The sequence below is a fragment of the Oncorhynchus kisutch genome, linkage group LG12 (assembly GCF_002021735.2).
Source record: "Oncorhynchus kisutch isolate 150728-3 linkage group LG12, Okis_V2, whole genome shotgun sequence".
Lineage (NCBI taxonomy): Eukaryota > Metazoa > Chordata > Actinopteri > Salmoniformes > Salmonidae > Oncorhynchus > Oncorhynchus kisutch.
In genome coordinates, this window is record NC_034185.2 from 3,219,785 (window position 1) to 3,238,977 (window position 19,193).

Consider the following 19,193-nt stretch of genomic DNA (forward strand, 5'->3'; position numbering starts at 1 on the left):
AAATAAATCACTACTATTATTCTAACATTTCACATTCTTAAAATAAAGTGGTGATCCTAACTGACCTAAAACAGGGAATGTTTACTAGGATTAAATGTCAGGAATTGTGAAAAACTGAGTTTAAATGTATTTGGCTAAGGTGTATGTAAACTTCCGACTTCAACTGTACATTCCTAAAGAAAATAATGTACTTTTTACTCCTTACATTTTCCCTGACACCCAAAAGTACTCATTACATTTTGAATGGTTAGCAGGACAGGAAAATGGTCCAATTCACACACTAAACAGAGAACATCTCTGGTCATCCCTACTGCCTCTGATCTGGAGGACTCACTAAACAGAGAACATCTCTGGTCATCCCTACTGCCTCTGATCTGGAGGACTCACTAAACAGAGAACACCCCTGGTCATCCCTACTGCCTCTGATCTGGAGGACTCACTAAACAGAGAACATCTCTGGTCATCCCTACTGCCTCTGATCTGGAGGACTCACTAAACAGAGAACATCCCTGGTCATCCCTACTGCCTCTGATCTGGAGGACTCACTAAACAGAGAACATCTCTGGTCATCACTACTGCCTCTGATCTGGAGGACTCACTAAACAGAGAACATCCCTGGTCATCCCTACTGCCTCTGATCTGGGGGACTCACTAAACAGAGAACATCTCTGGTCATCACTACTGCCTCTGATCTGGTGGACTCACTAAGCTTTGTTTGTAAATGATGTCTGAGTGTTGGAGCACCCGTGGCTATCTGTAAATTAAAAATTTTAAAAGCTAATATTGCCGTCTGATTTGCTTAATATAAGGAATTTGAAGTATTTCATTATTTTACTTTTGAAACTTAAGTATATTTAAAACCAAATACTTTGACGTTTACTCAAGTAGTATTTTACTGACTTTTACTTTTACGTCATTTTCTATTAAGGTATCTTTACTTTTTACACCACTGGTCACATCCTGTTTCTCTCTGTCCCCTCGTGTGCACCTAGAGCCAAATGTTTAGACCTAGAGCCAAATGTTTAGACCTAGAGCCAAATGTTTACACCTAGAGCCAAATGTTTACACCTAGAGCCAAATGTTTACACCTAGAGCCAAATGTTTACACCTAGAGCCAAATGTTTACACCTAGAGCCAAATGTTTACACCTAGAGCCAAATGTTTAGACCTAGAGCCAAATGTTTACACCTAGAGCCAAATGTTTACACCTAGAGCCAAATGTTTACACCTAGAGCCAAATGTTTACACCTAGAGCCAAATGTTTACACCTAGAGCCAAATGTTTACACCTAGAGCCAAATGTTTAGACCTAGAGCCAAATGTTTAGACCTAGAGCCAAATGTTTAGACCTAGAGCCAAATGTTTACACCTAGAGCCAAATGTTTACACCTAGAGCCAAATGTTTACACCTAGAGCCAAATGTTTACACCTACAGCCAAATGTTTAGACCTAGAGCCAAATGTTTAGACCTAGAGCCAAATGTTTACACCTAGAGCCAAATGTTTACACCTAGAGCCAAATGTTTACACCTAGAGCCAAATGTTTACACCTAGAGCCAAATGTTTACACCTAGAGCCAAATGTTTACACCTAGAGCCAAATGTTTACACCTAGAGCCAAATGTTTACACCTAGAGCCAAATGTTTACACCTACAGCCAAATGTTTACACCTAGAGCCAAATGTTTACACCTAGAGCCAAATGTTTACACCTAGAGCCAAATGTTTACACCTAGAGCCAAATGTTTACACCTAGAGCCAAATGTTTACACCTAGAGCCAAATGTTTACATCTACAGCCAAAATGTTTAGACCTACAGCCAATGTTTACACCTACTGCCAATGTTTACACCTACAGCCAATGTTTATACCAATCAAATGCTTTTAAATCCATGATGGGGAGTGTACACTTCAGGAGATGTGTTGTAGAATGGGTATGCAGCCATAGTGTACACTTCAGGAGATGTGTTGTAGAATGGGTATGCAGCCATAGTGTACACTTCAGGAGATGTGTTGTAGAATGGGGATGCAGCCATAGTGTACACTTCAGGAGATATGTTGTAGAATGGGTATGCAGCCATAGTGTACACTTCAGGAGATGTGTTGTAGAATGGGGATGCAGCCATAGTGTACACTTCAGGAGATGTGTTGAGAATGGGGATGCAGCCATACGGGGGCAGTAGTGCTGTGTTCCCAGTTCAGGTGTCCCCTGTGAGAACAGCCATGCCGGCTCTTGAGGGCCCCAGTTTCACCAGTAGAAGGATCTGGTGAGGAAAGTGGCTGCTGAGCCGAGCCAGCTGCCAGAGGTGTTGTCCTTGGCTGCGGTACGGGACACGGCGCGGTCTGTCTCGCTCTCGGGACTCTCGTCCTCTGGGAGGTAGTCTGGTATGGATACGTTCTCCTCCCTCAGATTACCAACACACACACTGAGGGGGAGCAGGACCTGGGAGGAGAGAAGAGAAGAGAGAAGGGGAGGGAGGAGAAGAGAGAAGGGGAGGGAGGAGAAGAGAGAAGGGGAGGGAGGAGAAGAGAGAAGGGGAGGGAGGAGAAGAGGGGAGGGAGGAGAAGAGGGGAGGGAGGAGAAGAGAGAAGGGGAGGGAGGAGAAGAGGAGGGAGGAGAAGAGAGAAGGGAGGGAGGAGAAGAGAGAAGGGAGGGAGGAGAAGAGAGAAGGGAGGGAGGAGAAGAGAGAGGAGAAGAGAGAGAGGAGAAGAGCGAAGGGAGGGAGGAGAAGAGAGAAGGGAGGGAGGAGAAGAGAGAAGGGAGGGAGGAGAAGAGAGAAGGGAGGGAGGAGAAGAGAGAAGGGAGGGAGGAGAAGAGAGAAGGGAGGGAGGAGAAGAGAGAAGGGAGGGAGGAGAAGAGAGAAGGGAGGGAGGAGAAGAGAGAAGGGAGGGAGGGAGGAGAGACGGAGGGAGGGAGGAGAGACGGGAGGAGAGACGAGAGAAGGGGGGGGAGGAGAGAAGGGGAGAGAGAAGGGGAGGGAGAAGAGGCACACAGAAATTAACATGGAAGCTGAGGCCATTGTTCTTTCATTCTTTCCTGAGCCAAGTGTCTCACCTCCTCCCCAACTTCATTCCTCACCACCTGTTGGGCTGACAGCACCTTGGTAGCAGCGATGGCCGACGCCAGACTCTACAGGGAGAGATGGACACTATTAAATTACAACACTTTAACCAATGGGCTAATCTGTGTGTCTAGCTCTGTAGACAAGGGTGTGTGTGTGTGTGTGTGTGTGTGTGTGTGTGTGTGTGTGTGTGTGTGTGTGTGTGTGTGTGTGTGTGAGATACAGACTGAGAGCGACACACAGACGGAGAGAGAGAGACAGACGGAGAGAGAGAGAGACACAGACCGAGAGAGAGACACAGACGGAGAGAGAGAGAGAGACAGACGGAGAGAGAGAGACACACAGACGGAGAGAGAGACACACAGACGGAGGGAGAGAGACAGACAGAGAGAGAGAGACAGACAGAGAGAGAGAGACACACAGACGGAGAGAGAGAGACACACAGACGGAGAGAGAGAGACACACAGACGGAGAGAGAGAGACACACAGACGGAGAGAGAGAGAGACACAGACGGAGAGAGAGAGACAGACAGAGAGAGACACACAGACGGAGAGACAGACAGAGAGAGACACACAGACGGAGAGAGAGAGACACAGACGGAGAGAGAGAGACACAGACGGAGAGAGAGAGACACAGACGGAGAGAGAGAGACACAGACGGAGAGAGAGAGACACAGACGGAGAGAGACAGACACAGACGGAGAGAGACAGACACAGACGGAGAGAGAGACACACAGACGGAGAGAGAGAGAGACAGACGGAGAGAGAGAGAGACAGACGGAGAGAGAGAGACACACAGACGGAGAGAGAGAGACACACAGACGGAGAGAGAGACACACAGACGGAGAGAGAGACACACAGACGGAGAGAGAGACACACAGACGGAGAGAGAGACACACAGACGGAGAGAGAGACACACAGACGGAGAGAGAGACACACAGACGGAGAGAGAGACACACAGACGGAGAGAGAGACACAGACGGAGAGAGAGACACAGACGGAGAGAGAGACACACAGACGGAGAGAGAGACACACAGACGGAGAGAGAGACACACAGACGGAGAGAGAGACACAGACAGAGAGAGACACAGACGGAGAGAGAGACACAGACGGAGAGAGACACAGACGGAGAGAGAGACACAGACGGAGAGAGAGACACAGACGGAGAGAGAGACACAGACGGAGAGAGAGACACAGACGGAGAGAGACAGACGGAGAGAGACAGACGGAGAGAGACAGACGGAGAGAGACAGACAGAGAGAGAGACAGACAGAGAGAGAGACAGACAGAGAGAGAGACGGAGAGAGAGAGAGACAGATGGAGTTACTTCAGTGGGCAGGTCAGAGCGGATGCGAACGGTGCATCTCTTAGAAGCCATCTGGAAGGTGAAGCTGATCACTCCTTTCACCTTCAGCAGAGCCTCCTCACACACACCTCGCTGGGCCTGGACAACACACAGTCAAGTTGGTGTACAGCAGGGTTTCCGGAAGCCGGTAAACCACGGCTTTTAATGCCGATAAACTACATGAAAATCCAATAAATAAAATTGTTGCTGGACAAATTGTCTGGGAGAAGAAAAAAAGTCCACTGCAAAATAATGATTTTTTAAATTGATGGAAATACCCGTTGACGTCAAAGGCAAATATAGTGTTGGGTGTGTGTTTCTATTCCTAGGCCAGAAGACAGAGGTCTTCAGCTAAGTGAACCCTGACTGGGAAAAACTGGAAAAAGCTGTTGATAATCCCTGTTTCCAGTAAGGCCTCCGAGAGGGGATTCTTTCTCCAAAACAGAGTAAAGATGGCCTCAAGATCGCTCCTTGACGACAAAGTAACGAGGCTGATGTGCATCAAGCTGCTTCAAGGAGTTGGACAGTTTTGACTACCCAGCAGCAGCGGCAGCTCACTTTTACCAGGCCAAGATCCGCTACAAACGCAAGTAAATTAGAGGCAAATTATTGTGTTTGTCAGGCACATTCCTAGCATTTCTGCTGCCGCACTAGGCCAGATATACATACTCCACCCCTGTGTCATGTATAGTATAAAGATTTGGAATGGATTTGTAGACGAGAAGTCATGTGTATCATAGTCAATTAGTGCATTTCAGTTGAGCTTATTCAGTAGCACTTGGAAACAACACTGTTGCCACACAGACGGAGAGAGAGACACAGACGGAGAGAGAGACACAGACGGAGAGAGACAGACGGAGAGAGACAGACGGAGAGAGACAGACAGAGAGAGAGACAGACAGAGAGAGAGACAGACAGAGAGAGAGACGGAGAGAGAGAGAGACAGATGGAGTTACTTCAGTGGGCAGGTCAGAGCGGATGCGAACGGTGCATCTCTTAGAAGCCATCTGGAAGGTGAAGCTGATCACTCCTTTCACCTTCAGCAGAGCCTCCTCACACACACCTCGCTGGGCCTGGACAACACACAGTCAAGTTGGTGTACAGCAGGGTTTCCGGAAGCCGGTAAACCACGGCTTTTAATGCCGATAAACTACATGAAAATCCAATAAATAAAATTGTTGCTGGACAAATTGTCTGGGAGAAGAAAAAAAGTCCACTGCAAAATAATGATTTTTTAAATTGATGGAAATACCCGTTGACGTCAAAGGCAAATATAGTGTTGGGTGTGTGTTTCTATTCCTACTCACGCAGAAGACAGGGGTTCTCATAAGGGACTTCAGCTAAGTGTACCCTGACAGGCCAGAAGACAGAGGTCTTCAGCTAAGTGTACCCTGACAGGCCAGAAGACAGAGGTCTTCAGCTAAGTGTACCCTGACAGGCCAGAAGACAGAGGTCTTCAGCTAAGTGTACCCTGACTGGCCAGAAGACAGAGGTCTTCAGTTAAGTGTACCCTGACTGGCCAGAAGACAGAGGTCTTCAGCTAAGTGTACCCTGACAGGCCAGAAGACAGAGGTCTTCAGCTAAGTGAACCCTGACAGGCCAGAAGACAGAGGTCTTCAGCTAAGTGAACCCTGACTGGGAAAAACTGGAAAAAGCTGTTGATAATCCCTGTTTCCAGTAAGGCCTCCGAGAGGGGATTCTTTCTCCAAAACAGAGTAAAGATGGCCTCAAGATCGCTCCTTGACGACAAAGTAACGAGGCTGATGTGCATCAAGCTGCTTCAAGGAGTTGGACAGTTTTGACTACCCAGCAGCAGCGGCAGCTCACTTTTACCAGGCCAAGATCCGCTACAAACGCAAGTAAATTAGAGGCAAATTATTGTGTTTGTCAGGCACATTCCTAGCATTTCTGCTGCCGCACTAGGCCAGATATACATACTCCACCCCTGTGTCATGTATAGTATAAAGATTTGGAATGGATTTGTAGACGAGAAGTCATGTGTATCATAGTCAATTAGTGCATTTCAGTTGAGCTTATTCAGTAGCACTTGGAAACAACACTGTTGCCAACTACTCACATCAGAAAGATACAATGCTGTAATCACTAGTCAGCCCACTGTCTATAGTAGGAGACAGTTATCAATCACTAGTCAGCCCAAGGTCTATAGTAAGAAACAGTTAACAATCACTAGTCAGCCCACTGTCTATAGTAGGAGACAGTTATCAATCACTAGTCAGCCCACTGTCTATAGTAGGAAACAGTTATCAATCACTAGTCAGCCCACTGTCTATAGTAGGAGACAGTTATCAATCACTATTCAGCCCACTGTCTATAGTAGGAGACAGTTATCAATCACTAGTCAGCCCAAGGTCTATAGTAAGAAACAGTTATCAATCACTAGTCAGCCCACTGTCTATAGTAGGAGACAGTTATCAATCACTAGTCAGCCCAAGGTCTATAGTAAGAAACAGTTATCAATCACTATTCAGCCCACTGTCTATAGTAGGAGACAGTTATCAATCACTATTCAGCCCACTGTCTATAGTAGGAAACAGTTATCAATCACTAGTCAGCCCACTGTCTATAGTAGGAAACAGTTATCAATCACTAGTCAGCCCACTGTCTATAGTAGGAAACAGTTATCAATCACTAGTCAGCCCACTGTCTATAGTAGGAGACAGTTATCAATCACTATTCAGCCCACTGTCTATAGTAGGAGACAGTTATCAATCACTAGTCAGCCCACTGTCTATAGTAGGAGACAGTTATCAATCACTAGTCAGCCCACTGTCTATAGTAGGAGACAGTTATCAATCACTATTCAGCCCACTGTCTATAGTAGGAAACAGTTATCAATCACTAGTCAGCCCAAGGTCTATAGTAGGAGACAGTTATCAATCACTAGTCAGCCCACTGTCTATAGTAGGAGACAGTTATCAATCACTAGTCAGCCCACTGTCTATAGTAGGAAACAGTTATCAATCACTAGTCAGCCCACTGTCTATAGTAGGAGACAGTTATCAATCACTAGTCAGCCCACTGTCTATAGTAGGAAACAGTTATCAATCACTAGTCAGCCCACTGTCTATAGTAGGAGACAGTTATCAATCACTAGTCAGCCCACTGTCTATAGTAGGAAACAGTTATCAATCACTAGTCAGCCCACTGTCTATAGTAGGAAACAGTTATCAATCACTAGTCAGCCCACTGTCTATAGTAGGAAACAGTTATCAATCACTAGTCAGCCCACTGTCTATAGTAGGAAACAGTTATCAATCACTAGTCAGCCCAAGGTCTATAGTAAGAAACAGTTATCAATCACTAGTCAGCCCACTGTCTATAGTAGGAGACAGTTATCAATCACTAGTCAGCCCACTGTCTATAGTAGGAAACAGTTATCAATCACTAGTCAGCCCACTGTCTATAGTAGGAAACAGTTATCAATCACTAGTCAGCCCAAGGTCTATAGTAAGAAACAGTTATCAATCACTAGTCAGCCCACTGTCTATAGTAGGAGACAGTTATCAATCACTAGTCAGCCCACTGTCTATAGTAGGAAACAGTTATCAATCACTAGTCAGCCCACTGTCTATAGTAGGAAACAGTTATCAATCACTAGTCAGCCCACTGTCTATAGTAGGAAACAGTTATCAATCACTAGTCAGCCCACTGTCTATAGTAGGAGACAGTTATCAATCACTATTCAGCCCACTGTCTATAGTAGGAGACAGTTATCAATCACTAGTCAGCCCACTGTCTATAGTAGGAGACAGTTATCAATCACTAGTCAGCCCACTGTCTATAGTAGGAAACAGTTATCAATCACTAGTCAGCCCACTGTCTATAGTAGGAGACAGTTATCAATCACTAGTCAGCCCACTGTCTATAGTAGGAGACAGTTATCAATCACTAGTCAGCCCACTGTCTATAGTAGGACACAGAGTGGTTATCAATAACCCACGTATATCACAATTGACAGGTAGAGGGCCTCCTGTTTGGAGCTCCACTCACACAAAACATTTGATTGGTTTGATAAGTAACAATGCGTCACTAGTTTCTATTCAGACTCCACCACTAGACCCCTTTTTAGCATATTTCTGCCTTCCTCCAGGCTTTCCTGACTTAAGCCTGGCTTCTGAGGATATGCATGTAGTGAGCTGTGTGTATATATACAGTTGAAGTCGGAAGTTTAAATAACCCTTAGCAAAATACATTTAAACTCAGTTTTTCACAATTCCTGACATTTAATCCTAGTAAAAATCCCCTGTTTTAGGTCAGTTAGGATCACCACTTTTGTTCTTCGTCTTGTAAGCCTCCCCCTTTTTCCTCCAAACATAACAATGGTCATTATGGCCAAACAGTTCAATATTTGTTTCACCAAACCAGAGGACATTTCTCCAAAAAATACAATCTTTGTCCCCATGTGCAGTTGCAAACCGTAGTCTGGCTTTTTTATGGCAGTTTTAGAGCAGTGGCTTCATCCTTGCTGAGCAGCCTTTCAGGTTATGTTGATATAGGACTCGTTTTACTGTGGATATAGATACTTTTGTACCTGTTTCCTCCAGCATCTTCACACGGTCCTTTGTTGTTGTTCTGGGATTGATTTGCACTTTTCGCACCAAAGTACGTTCATCTCTAGGAGACAGAACGCGTCTCCTTCCTGAGCGGTATGACGGCTGCATGGTCCCATGGTGTTTATACTTGCGTACTATTGTTTGTACAGATGAATGTGGTACCTTCAGGCGTTTGGAAACTGCTCCCAAGTATGAACCAGACTTGTGGAGGTCTACAATTATTTTTCTGAGGTCTTGGCTGATTTCTTTAGATTTTCCCATGATGTCAAGCAAAGAGGCACTGAGTTTGAAGGTAGGCCTTGAAATACATCCACAGGTACACCTCCAATTGTCTCAAATGATGTCAATTAGCCTATCAGAAGCTTCTAAAGCCATGACATAATTTTCTGGGCTTTTCCAAGCTGTTTAAAGGCACAGTCAGTTTAGTTAATGTAATCTTCTGACCCACTGGAATTGTGATACAGTGAATTATAAGTAAAATATTCTGTCTGTTAACAATTGTTAGAAAAATTACTTTTGTCATGCAAAGTAGATGTCCTAACCGACTTGCCAAAACTATAGTTTATTAAACAAGAAATTTGTGGAGTGGTTGAAAAACTGGTTATAATGACTCCAACCTAAGTGTAAGTAAACATCCAACTTCAACTGTATGTATATATAGATTAGACTGTCATCAAGGCAAAGGGTGGCTACTTTGAAGAATCTAAAACATATTTAGATTTATTTAACACTTTTTTGGTTACTACATGATTCCATATGTGTTATTTCATAGTTGTGATGTCTTCACTATTATTCTACAATGTAGAAAATAGTCCAAATAAAGAAACGCCCTGGAAGGAGTAGGTACGTTTCAAACTTTTGACTGGAACGGAATATATACACTCACAGTGCTGTCCAGGCCTTGGATGTGCAGAGTGACAGACTTGTTCTTCCCTTTGGAAGAGTTGAGGAAGAACTGGGGTTTGTTTCTCCTCCTCTCTTTCTCTGGGCTGGGCGGGGCACTCAGGATTCCATACACCTCCCGCGACAGGGTATTGATGTCATCACACAAACCACTCCTACAAGAGACAGGGCCAGGATGTCAGATGACCTGGCTATATACAGGAAGTACCAGATAATAACATGGCTATATACAGGAAGTACCAGATAATAACATAGCTATTTACAGGGAGTACCAGGTAATAACATGGCTATATACAGGGAGTACCAGGTAATAACATGGCTATATACAGGGAGTACCAGTACCGAGCTGATGTGCAGGGGTACGAGGTAATTGAGGTAGCTATGTACATATAGGTAGGGTTAAAGTTACTAGGCAACAGGATAGATAAGACAATAGCAGCAGCATATGTTACGTGTGTATGTGTGTGTGTTGTCAGTGTAAGTATGTGTGAGTGTGTACAGTCCAGTGCGTGTGTGTAGAGTCAGTGCCAGAGAGTTAGTACAAAAAGAGACAGGACCAAGAGAGGAGTAGGATTCATTGAAAACATTAATTTGCCCAGTTGATTGATGCACATTGTTGCAATTCACAATTGTGATGCCGAAGCCATAGGTCGTTTTTTTTTTTTTTACACACACAGTTAAACAGGGACCTGAGAGAGTGGACTGACCTCTCCATCAGGGTCACCAGGCTGACCATCATGCCCAGTTCATTCTTCATAGTGGTGATGTTCAGGGGCCACTCTGCCAGGTAGCGCATAGTCTTGAGAGGAGAGATTACAAATCAGAAAGAGACACTACTACATCCTGTTCCCAAGTTTCAGGGGGATGTTGAGTGTCAATGTCATGTTGGCATTGTTTTTGAATGTGTATTGTCTGGTTAGATTTAGCCTCGGTCATCCAGGCTTCCTTTCCTCAACGAGCCAACACTTGGAAGGATGGCCAGCGTGAGACAATTATATTAGAAGGAACTGCTTTGTATACTGTTGCATTTTGTTTGTTTCTTCTTGTACATTTTTTTGTTTCGTTTCCAACTAGCTTTACTATAACGTAAAACAAATACAGCGCATTCTGCAGCTGTAACCTATTAGTCATATAGTGATTTATGGGATCTCTGTTTTTGTCTGTTCTGTTCTTGCTTGTTTGATTGTCATTGTGGTTTCTGTAGCTAGGGGGCCAGTAGCAGGTTAAACCGACCTGCAGGGTGGCGAACAGCACTTGCGGGTCCTGGTGGTCCAGGAAGAGAACCAGGCCGGGGAGACAGCCCTGGTCCTGGACTATTGCCTCCCGGTTCTGGGGCTCCGACGCCAGGTCCCGGAGCTGGGTCACCACAGACAGAGCATCCATCATCTTAGTTAATCTAATTTACCGAGTCTCTGCAGGCAGAGAAAGGTGTAGTGAGATAAGATGTATAATTAGACACAGTAGATGTATTGAAAAGGGCAGGTGGATGATGCTAACACACACACTCTCTTGTCACTGCCTTGCTTGGCCTCACTAACGATACTGTGTATGTCGAGCTAGCTAACGTTATCTAGGGTTTGTTGCTACCCAGCTAAGCTAACGTGATCTAGGGTTAGTTGCTACCCAGCAAAGCTAACGTGATCTAGGGTTTGTTGCTACCCAGCTAAGCTAACGTTATCTAGGGTTAGTTGCTACCCAGCAAAGCTAACGTGATCTAGGGTTTGTTGCTACCCAGCTAAGCTAACGTTATCTAGGGTTTGTTGCTACCCAGCTAAGCTAACGTTATCTAGGGTTTGTTGCTACCCAGCTAAGCTAACGTTATCTAGGGTTTGTTGCTACCCAGCTAAGCTAACGTTATCTAGGGTTTGTTGCTACCCAGCTAGCTAAACGTAAAATACGTAAAAACGACGAAAAAATACAATGAATGAATTGAATAGTTAATGTCATGAAACACATATCTATATAGATTAGCAAGACAAGTTCTTTAACTAAGCTAGCTAATAACTTATTTGGCTGAAAACTAACTTCACTTATATCCAGATATGTTTTTTTGTTGTTGTTGAAAGTATGGTAAGTTAGTTTGCAACTTTTCTTTTTACCTCAATATATATTTTGATCAACTATTACAAATTCCGTTAAAAGTCGGTAACTAAAACCGCCAAGATTTTAAACGTCTTACCGCGAGACAAACCGGCTCGTGCACACAGACAAAACAACGATTTTGCCTCATTAGTCGAACAGCTTCTGTCACGTTGCATGGTGAGCCCTTCTGATTGGCGTAGATTTTTTAAATTCAAATTGAAATGTCCAATCACGGCACGTTTTGCTGAGCACGGGCTATTTCAGTTCGCCTGGAGAATTTTATTTCACGATTTCTTTGATACGTTTTGGTCACATTTCTAAATTAACCATGTGGAAAGAGAAGATGATCAACCTTATTCATAGTATACAGTTTATACATTAATATTTGCCAATATTGAGTCCATACTAGCTAACTAGTTTATCAGTCTTACCGCCATCTGATAAATGTGTTTTGATGATCCAGTGTTTTCGAATACTGCAATAGGCGAATTTGTTTTGTATGGGCCGGTACCCCGCGTCAGTGGCGATTATATTTAAGGAGCAATAGAATGGTCTAAAATGTATTAACTCCGCTCACCCATGGCACCGGAACATGGAAAACGAACTCGCGCGATGCTTCAGTCGTCACCTTTTTTATTTGATTTATTAAAGTATATTTTGTGCAAGATTTTAAAGTTAATTCATTTTACTTTATTTGATATACAAAATGTGTGAGTGAGCAACCAAGCGTTATTCCATTCAATTTCAGTAATATATGCATTCCAGAGAAATTTCCCTCTAGGAGGGATCTTGTTGTTGGAGTTAGTTATTTTATTAATGTGTTATTACATTGCTTATCCAGCAGGGGGCATCCTTCTAACAAATTGTGCATGTATCTTAACATTTTCTCAAAAATCATAAATTTAGTAGTTTAATTTAGTAAGTCCTGGAGGTATTGTTTTGGATATAGTATCACATTCTTTATAATGTATTGGGAAGTTATGCTTCTAAGAACTTTCTCTAAGAGAGTAGGTTTTCTTCTTTATCAAATAAATGAAGCACAAATATAATATTTCTTTCAAACCACTTAAGGAAGAACAAATACTTGTTTTTAACAACAATATCTTTGTTGTTCCACTTAAGTGTTTTGTGCTGGGAGAAGTTATGGACATAATATAGTCTCCAGGCTAAAAGGGCTTGTTCATGAAATTGGGACAGTTTGATAGGTAATTTTGCTGCAAAATATGACACAATTTCCTAAAAAAATATGACAGGGAATGAAGTACCATAAAGATTCAGAGTTAAACATCTTTTTTATCCAGTTTACTTTAAAGGTATTGTTGATATCAATGAACTCTAGTACTTCTATCCCACCATCAGCTCTATGGTTTGATATCACAGACTTCTTCAATTTGTGTTGTATATTTTTCCCATATAAAGTCTAGGAGAGTGTTGTTGATATCCTTGCTGGTTTGATCAGCTACACATGGGGATGGAGCAGGGTAGACAAAACGTGACAGACAGTTAAAACCCTTCCAAGAATAGAGAGGTCACACTAGAGACAGTTATTAACGAGGTAGACAAAACGTGACAGACAGTTAAAACCCTTCCAAGAATAGAGGTCACACTAGAGACAGTTATTAACGAGGTAGACAAAACGTGACAGACAGTTAAACCCCTTCCAATAATAGAGAGGTCACACTAGAGACAGTTATTAACGAGGTAGAAAAAACGTGACAGACAGTTAAAACCCTTCCAATAATAGAGAGGTCACACTAGAGACAGTTATTAACGAGGTAGACAAAACGTGACAGACAGTTAAAACCCTTCCAAGAATAGAGAGATCACACTAGAGACAGTTATTAACGAGGTAGACAAAACGTGACAGACAGTTAAACCCCTTCCAAGAATAGAGAGATCACACTAGAGACAGTTATTAAATATGTGAAATTTAGTGAAATTTAGATGTTGACGGACAATATGGTTTTTTCGCCATGTGCACCTCTAAATATGTCCCATGATCTTTCACTGGAATATTCTCAATAGATTGGTCATTTGAGTTACATATTGACAATATTTCTCATTTATTTAAGTTCCAGACCAGAAACAGAAGACATTGATTTGGTAATATTAAGTCCAATAGCAACTTGATCCTTGTCTTTTAGAAACAGAACATGTATCGTCTGTTATCTGAGATATCTTTATCTTTTTTATTCAGGGTTGAAAGCTGAAATAGGGCAACCCTGGCGTACTCTACAATGAATGTATTAGGAACATGTGTTGTATTGTATCAAATGCTTTACAAAAGTGGAAGAATAAATGAATAGCCTTGGATTCAATTGAATCAGCGTTATAAATCAAGCCTAAAACGAACCCTAATGTTACAGCTGATGTGGCGACCTTTCATGAAACCAGTTTGGGGTTCATTAATAAGGTGGGTTAGGCCCATTTTAACTCTATTAGCATATGGTAAAGTTTATCATCTGTATTTAATCATGTAATAGGTCTCTGTATTTGTATTTATTATGGATCCCCATTAGTTCCTGTCAAGGCAGCAGCTACTCTTCCTTGGGTTTATTATAGACCCCCATTAGTTCCTGCCAAGGCAGCAGCTACTCTTCCTGGGGTTTATTATGGACCCCCATTAGTTCCTGCCGAGGCAGCAGCTACTCTTCCTGGGGTTTATTATGGATCCCCATTAGTTCCTGCCAAGGCAGCAGCTACTCTTCCTTGGGTTTATTATAGACCCCCATTAGTTCCTGCCAAGGCAGCAGCTACTCTTCCTGGGGTTTATTATGGATCCCCATTAGTTCCTGCCAAGGCAGCAGCTACTCTTCCTGGTGTTTATTATGGATCCCCATTAGTTCCTGCCAAGGCAGCAGCTACTCTTCCTGGGGTTTATTATGGATCCCCATTAGTTCCTGCCAAGGCAGCAGCTACTCTTCCTGGGGTTTATTATGGATCCCCATTAGTTCCTGTCAAGGCAGCAGCTACTCTTCCTGGGGTTTATTATGGATCCCCATTAGTTCCTGCCAAGGCAGCAGCTACTCTTCCTGGTGTTTATTATGGATCCCCATTAGTTCCTGCCAAGGCAGCAGCTACTCTTCCTGGGGTTTATTATGGATCCCCATTAGTTCCTGCCAAGGCAGCAGCTACTCTTCCTGGGGTTTATTATGGATCCCCATTAGTTCCTGTCAAGGCAGCAGCTACTCTTCCTGGGGTTTATTATGGATCCCCATTAGTTCCTGCCAAGGCAGCAGCTACTCTTCCTGGGGTTTATTATGGATCCCCATTAGTTCCTGTCAAGGCAGCAGCTACTCTTCCTGGGGTTTATTATGGATCCCCATTAGTTCCTGCCAAGGCAGCAGCTACTCTTCCTGGGGTTTATTATGGATCCCCATTAGTTCCTGTCAAGGCAGCAGCTACTCTTCCTGGTGTTTATTATGGATCCCCATTAGTTCCTGCCAAGGCAGCAGCTACTCTTCCTGGGGTTTATTATGGACCCCCATTAGTTCCTGTTAAGGCAGCAGCTACTCTTCCTGGTGTTTATTATGGATCCCCATTAGTTCCTGCCAAGGCAGCAGCTACTCTTCCTGGGGTTTATTATGGATCCCCATTAGTTCCTGCCAAGGCAGCAGCTACTCTTCCTGGGGTTTATTATGGATCCCCATTAGTTCCTGCCAAGGCAGCAGCTACTCTTCCTGGGGTTTATTATGGATCCCCATTAGTTCCTGCCAAGGCAGCAGCTACTCTTCCTGGGGTTTATTATGGATCCCCATTAGTTCCTGCCGAGGCAGCAGCTACTCTTCCTGGTGTTTATTATGGATCCCCATTAGTTCCTGCCAAGGCAGCAGCTACTCTTCCTGGGGTTTATTATGGATCCCCATTAGTTCCTGCCAAGGCAGCAGCTACTCTTCCTGGGGTTTATTATGGATCCCCATTAGTTCCTGCCAAGGCAGCAGCTACTCTTCCTGGGGTTTATTATGGATCCCCATTAGTTCCTGTCAAGGCAGCAGCTACTCTTCCTGGGGTTTATTATGGATCCCCATTAGTTCCTGCCAAGGCAGCAGCTACTCTTCCTGGGGTTTATTATGGATCCCCATTAGTTCCTGTCAAGGCAGCAGCTACTCTTCCTGGGGTTTATTATGGATCCCCATTAGTTCCTGCCAAGGCAGCAGCTACTCTTCCTGGGGTTTATTATGGATCCCCATTAGTTCCTGTCAAGGCAGCAGCTACTCTTCCTGGTGTTTATTATGGATCCCCATTAGTTCCTGCCAAGGCAGCAGCTACTCTTCCTGGGGTTTATTATGGACCCCCATTAGTTCCTGTTAAGGCAGCAGCTACTCTTCCTGGTGTTTATTATGGATCCCCATTAGTTCCTGCCAAGGCAGCAGCTACTCTTCCTGGGGTTTATTATGGATCCCCATTAGTTCCTGCCAAGGCAGCAGCTACTCTTCCTGGGGTTTATTATGGATCCCCATTAGTTCCTGCCAAGGCAGCAGCTACTCTTCCTGGGGTTTATTATGGATCCCCATTAGTTCCTGCCAAGGCAGCAGCTACTCTTCCTGGGGTTTATTATGGATCCCCATTAGTTCCTGCCGAGGCAGCAGCTACTCTTCCTGGGGTTTATTATGGACCCCCATTAGTTCCTGTCAAGGCAGCAGCTACTCTTCCTGGTGTTTATTATGGATCCCCATTAGTTCCTGCCAAGGCAGCAGCTACTCTTCCTGGGGTTTATTATGGATCCCCATTAGTTCCTGCCAAGGCAGCAGCTACTCTTCCTGGGGTTTATTATGGATCCCCATTAGTTCCTGCCAAGGCAGCAGCTACTCTTCCTGGGGTTTATTATGGATCCCCATTAGTTCCTGCCAAGGCAGCAGCTACTCTTCCTGGTGTTTATTATGGATCCCCATTAGTTCCTGCCAAGGCAGCAGCTACTCTTCCTGGGGTTTATTATGGATCCCCATTAGTTCCTGCCAAGGCAGCAGCTACTCTTCCTGGGGTTTATTATGGATCCCCATTAGTTCCTGCCAAGGCAGCAGCTACTCTTCCTGGGGGTTTATTATGGATCCCCATTAGTTCCTGCCAAGGCAGCAGCTACTCTTCCTGGGGTTTATTATGGATCCCCATTAGTTCCTGCCAAGGCAGCAGCTACTCTTCCTGGGGTTTATTATGGATCCCCATTAGTTCCTGCCGAGGCAGCAGCTACTCTTCCTGGGGTTTATTATGGATCCCCATTAGTTCCTGCCAAGGCAGCAGCTACTCTTCCTGGGGTTTATTATGGATCCCCATTAGTTCCTGCCAAGGCAGCAGCTACTCTTCCTGGGGTTTATTATGGATCCCCATTAGTTCCTGCCAAGGCAGCAGCTACTCTTCCTGGGGTTTATTATGGATCCCCATTAGTTCCTGCCAAGGCAGCAGCTACTCTTCCTGGGGTTTATTATGGATCCCCATTAGTTCCTGCCGAGGCAGCAGCTACTCTTCCTGGGGTTTATTATGGATCCCCATTAGTTCCTGCCGAGGCAGCAGCTACTCTTCCTGGGGTTTATTATGGATCCCCATTAGTTCCTGCCGAGGCAGCAGCTACTCTTCCTGGGGTTTATTATGGATCCCCATTAGTTCCTGCCAAGGCAGCAGCTACTCTTCCTGGGATTTATTATGGATCCCCATTAGTTCCTGCCAAGGCAGCAGCTACTCTTCCTGGGGTTTATTATGGATCCCCATTAGTTCCTGCCGAGGCAGCAGCTACTCTTCCTGGGGTTTATTATGGATCCCCATTAGTTCCTGCCAAGGCAGCAGCTACTCTTCCTGGGGTTTATTATGGATCCCCATTAGTTCCTGCCGAGGCAGCAGCTACTCTTCCTGGGGTTTATTATGGATCCCCATTAGTTCCTGCCGAGGCAGCAGCTACTCTTCCTGGGGTTTATTATGGATCCCCATTAGTTCCTGCCGAGGCAGCAGCTACTCTTCCTGGGGTTTATTATGGATCCCCATTAGTTCCTGCCAAGGCAGCAGCTACTCTTCCGGGGGTTTATTATGGATCCCCATTAGTTCCTGCCGAGGCAGCAGCTACTCTTCCTGGGGTTTATTATGGATCCCCATTAGTTCCTGCCAAGGCAGCAGCTACTCTTCCTGGGGTTTATTATGGATCCCCATTAGTTCCTGCCAAGGCAGCAGCTACTCTTCCTGGTGTTTATTATGGATCCCCATTAGTTCCTGTCAAGGCAGCAGCTACTCTTCCTGGTGTTTATTATGGATCCCCATTAGTTCCTGCCAAGGCAGCAGCTACTCTTCCTTGGGTTTATTATGGATCCCCATTAGTTCCTGCCAAGGCAGCAGCTACTCTTCCTGGGGTTTATTATGGATCCCCATTAGTTCCTGCCAAGGCAGCAGCTACTCTTCCTTGGGTTTATTATGGATCCCCATTAGTTCCTGCCAAGGCAGCAGCTACTCTTCCTGGGGTTTATTATGGATCCCCATTAGTTCCTGCCAAGGCAGCAGCTACTCTTCCTGGGGTTTATTATGGATCCCCATTAGTTCCTGCCAAGGCAGCAGCTACTCTTCCTGGGGTTTATTATGGATCCCCATTAGTTCCTGCCAAGGCAGCAGCTACTCTTCCTGGGGTTTATTATGGATCCCCATTAGTTCCTGCCAAGGCAGCAGCTACTCTTCCTGGGGTTTATTATGGATCCCCATTAGTTCCTGCCAAGGCAGCAGCTACTCTTCCTGGGGTTTATTATGGATCCCCATTAGTTCCTGCCAAGGCAGCAGCTACTCTTCCTGGGGTTTATTATGGATCCCCATTAGTTCCTGCCAAGGCAGCAGCTACTCTTCCTGGGGTTTATTATGGATCCCCATTAGTTCCTGCCAAGGCAGCAGCTACTCTTCCTGGGGTTTATTATGGATCCCCATTAGTTCATGCCAAGGCAGCAGCTACTCTTCCTGGTGTTTATTATGGATCCCCATTAGTTCCTGCCAAGGCAGCAGCTACTCTTCCTGGGGTTTATTATGGATCCCCATTAGTTCCTGTCAAGGCAGCAGCTACTCTTCCTGGGGTTTATTATGGATCCCCATTAGTTCCTGCCAAGGCAGCAGCTACTCTTCCTGGTGTTTATTATGGATCCCCATTAGTTCCTGCCAAGGCAGCAGCTACTCTTCCTGGGGTTTATTATGGATCCCCATTAGTTCCTGCCAAGGCAGCAGCTACTCTTCCTGGGGTTTATTATGGATCCCCATTAGTTCCTGCCGAGGCA

At 44.7% G+C, this 19,193-nt stretch overlaps 1 protein-coding gene across 2 annotated transcripts; it reads right to left on the reverse strand.

Annotated features, from left to right (window-relative positions):
- Nucleotides 1-665: 665 nt before the first annotated feature.
- On the reverse strand, nucleotides 666-12,143 carry armc1l (armadillo repeat containing 1, like). Of its 2 annotated transcripts, XM_031836727.1 has the most exons (8): nucleotides 12,059-12,142; nucleotides 11,113-11,291; nucleotides 10,587-10,678; nucleotides 9,863-10,034; nucleotides 5,359-5,475; nucleotides 4,385-4,501; nucleotides 3,051-3,125; nucleotides 666-2,438 (listed from the first exon to the last, which is right to left on the reverse strand). In XM_031836727.1, exons 2-8 carry the CDS (start codon nucleotides 11,263-11,265, stop codon nucleotides 2,244-2,246), a joined length of 921 nt encoding a protein of 306 aa, XP_031692587.1. In that variant the 5' UTR covers nucleotides 11,266-11,291; nucleotides 12,059-12,142; the 3' UTR covers nucleotides 666-2,243. The 2 variants fall into 2 exon arrangements, with proteins under 2 accessions (XP_031692587.1, XP_031692588.1); XM_031836728.1 differs by lacking the exon at nucleotides 4,385-4,501 and having other exon boundaries at nucleotides 12,059-12,143.
- Nucleotides 12,144-19,193: the final 7,050 nt, after the last annotated feature.

Bases quoted from the DNA above. Each gene is read 5' to 3' on its own strand.
- armc1l (XM_031836727.1), bottom strand. From the start codon at position 11,265: ATGATGGATGCTCTGTCTGTGGTGACCCAGCTCCGGGACCTGGCGTCG. The intron at 10,679-11,112 runs GTCGGTTTAACC...TCTCCTCTCAAG, and splicing joins TGCTGTTCGCCACCCTGCAG to ACTATGCGCTACCTGGCAGA. The intron at 10,035-10,586 runs GTCAGTCCACTC...TGTCTCTTGTAG, and splicing joins CTGGTGACCCTGATGGAGAG to GAGTGGTTTGTGTGATGACA.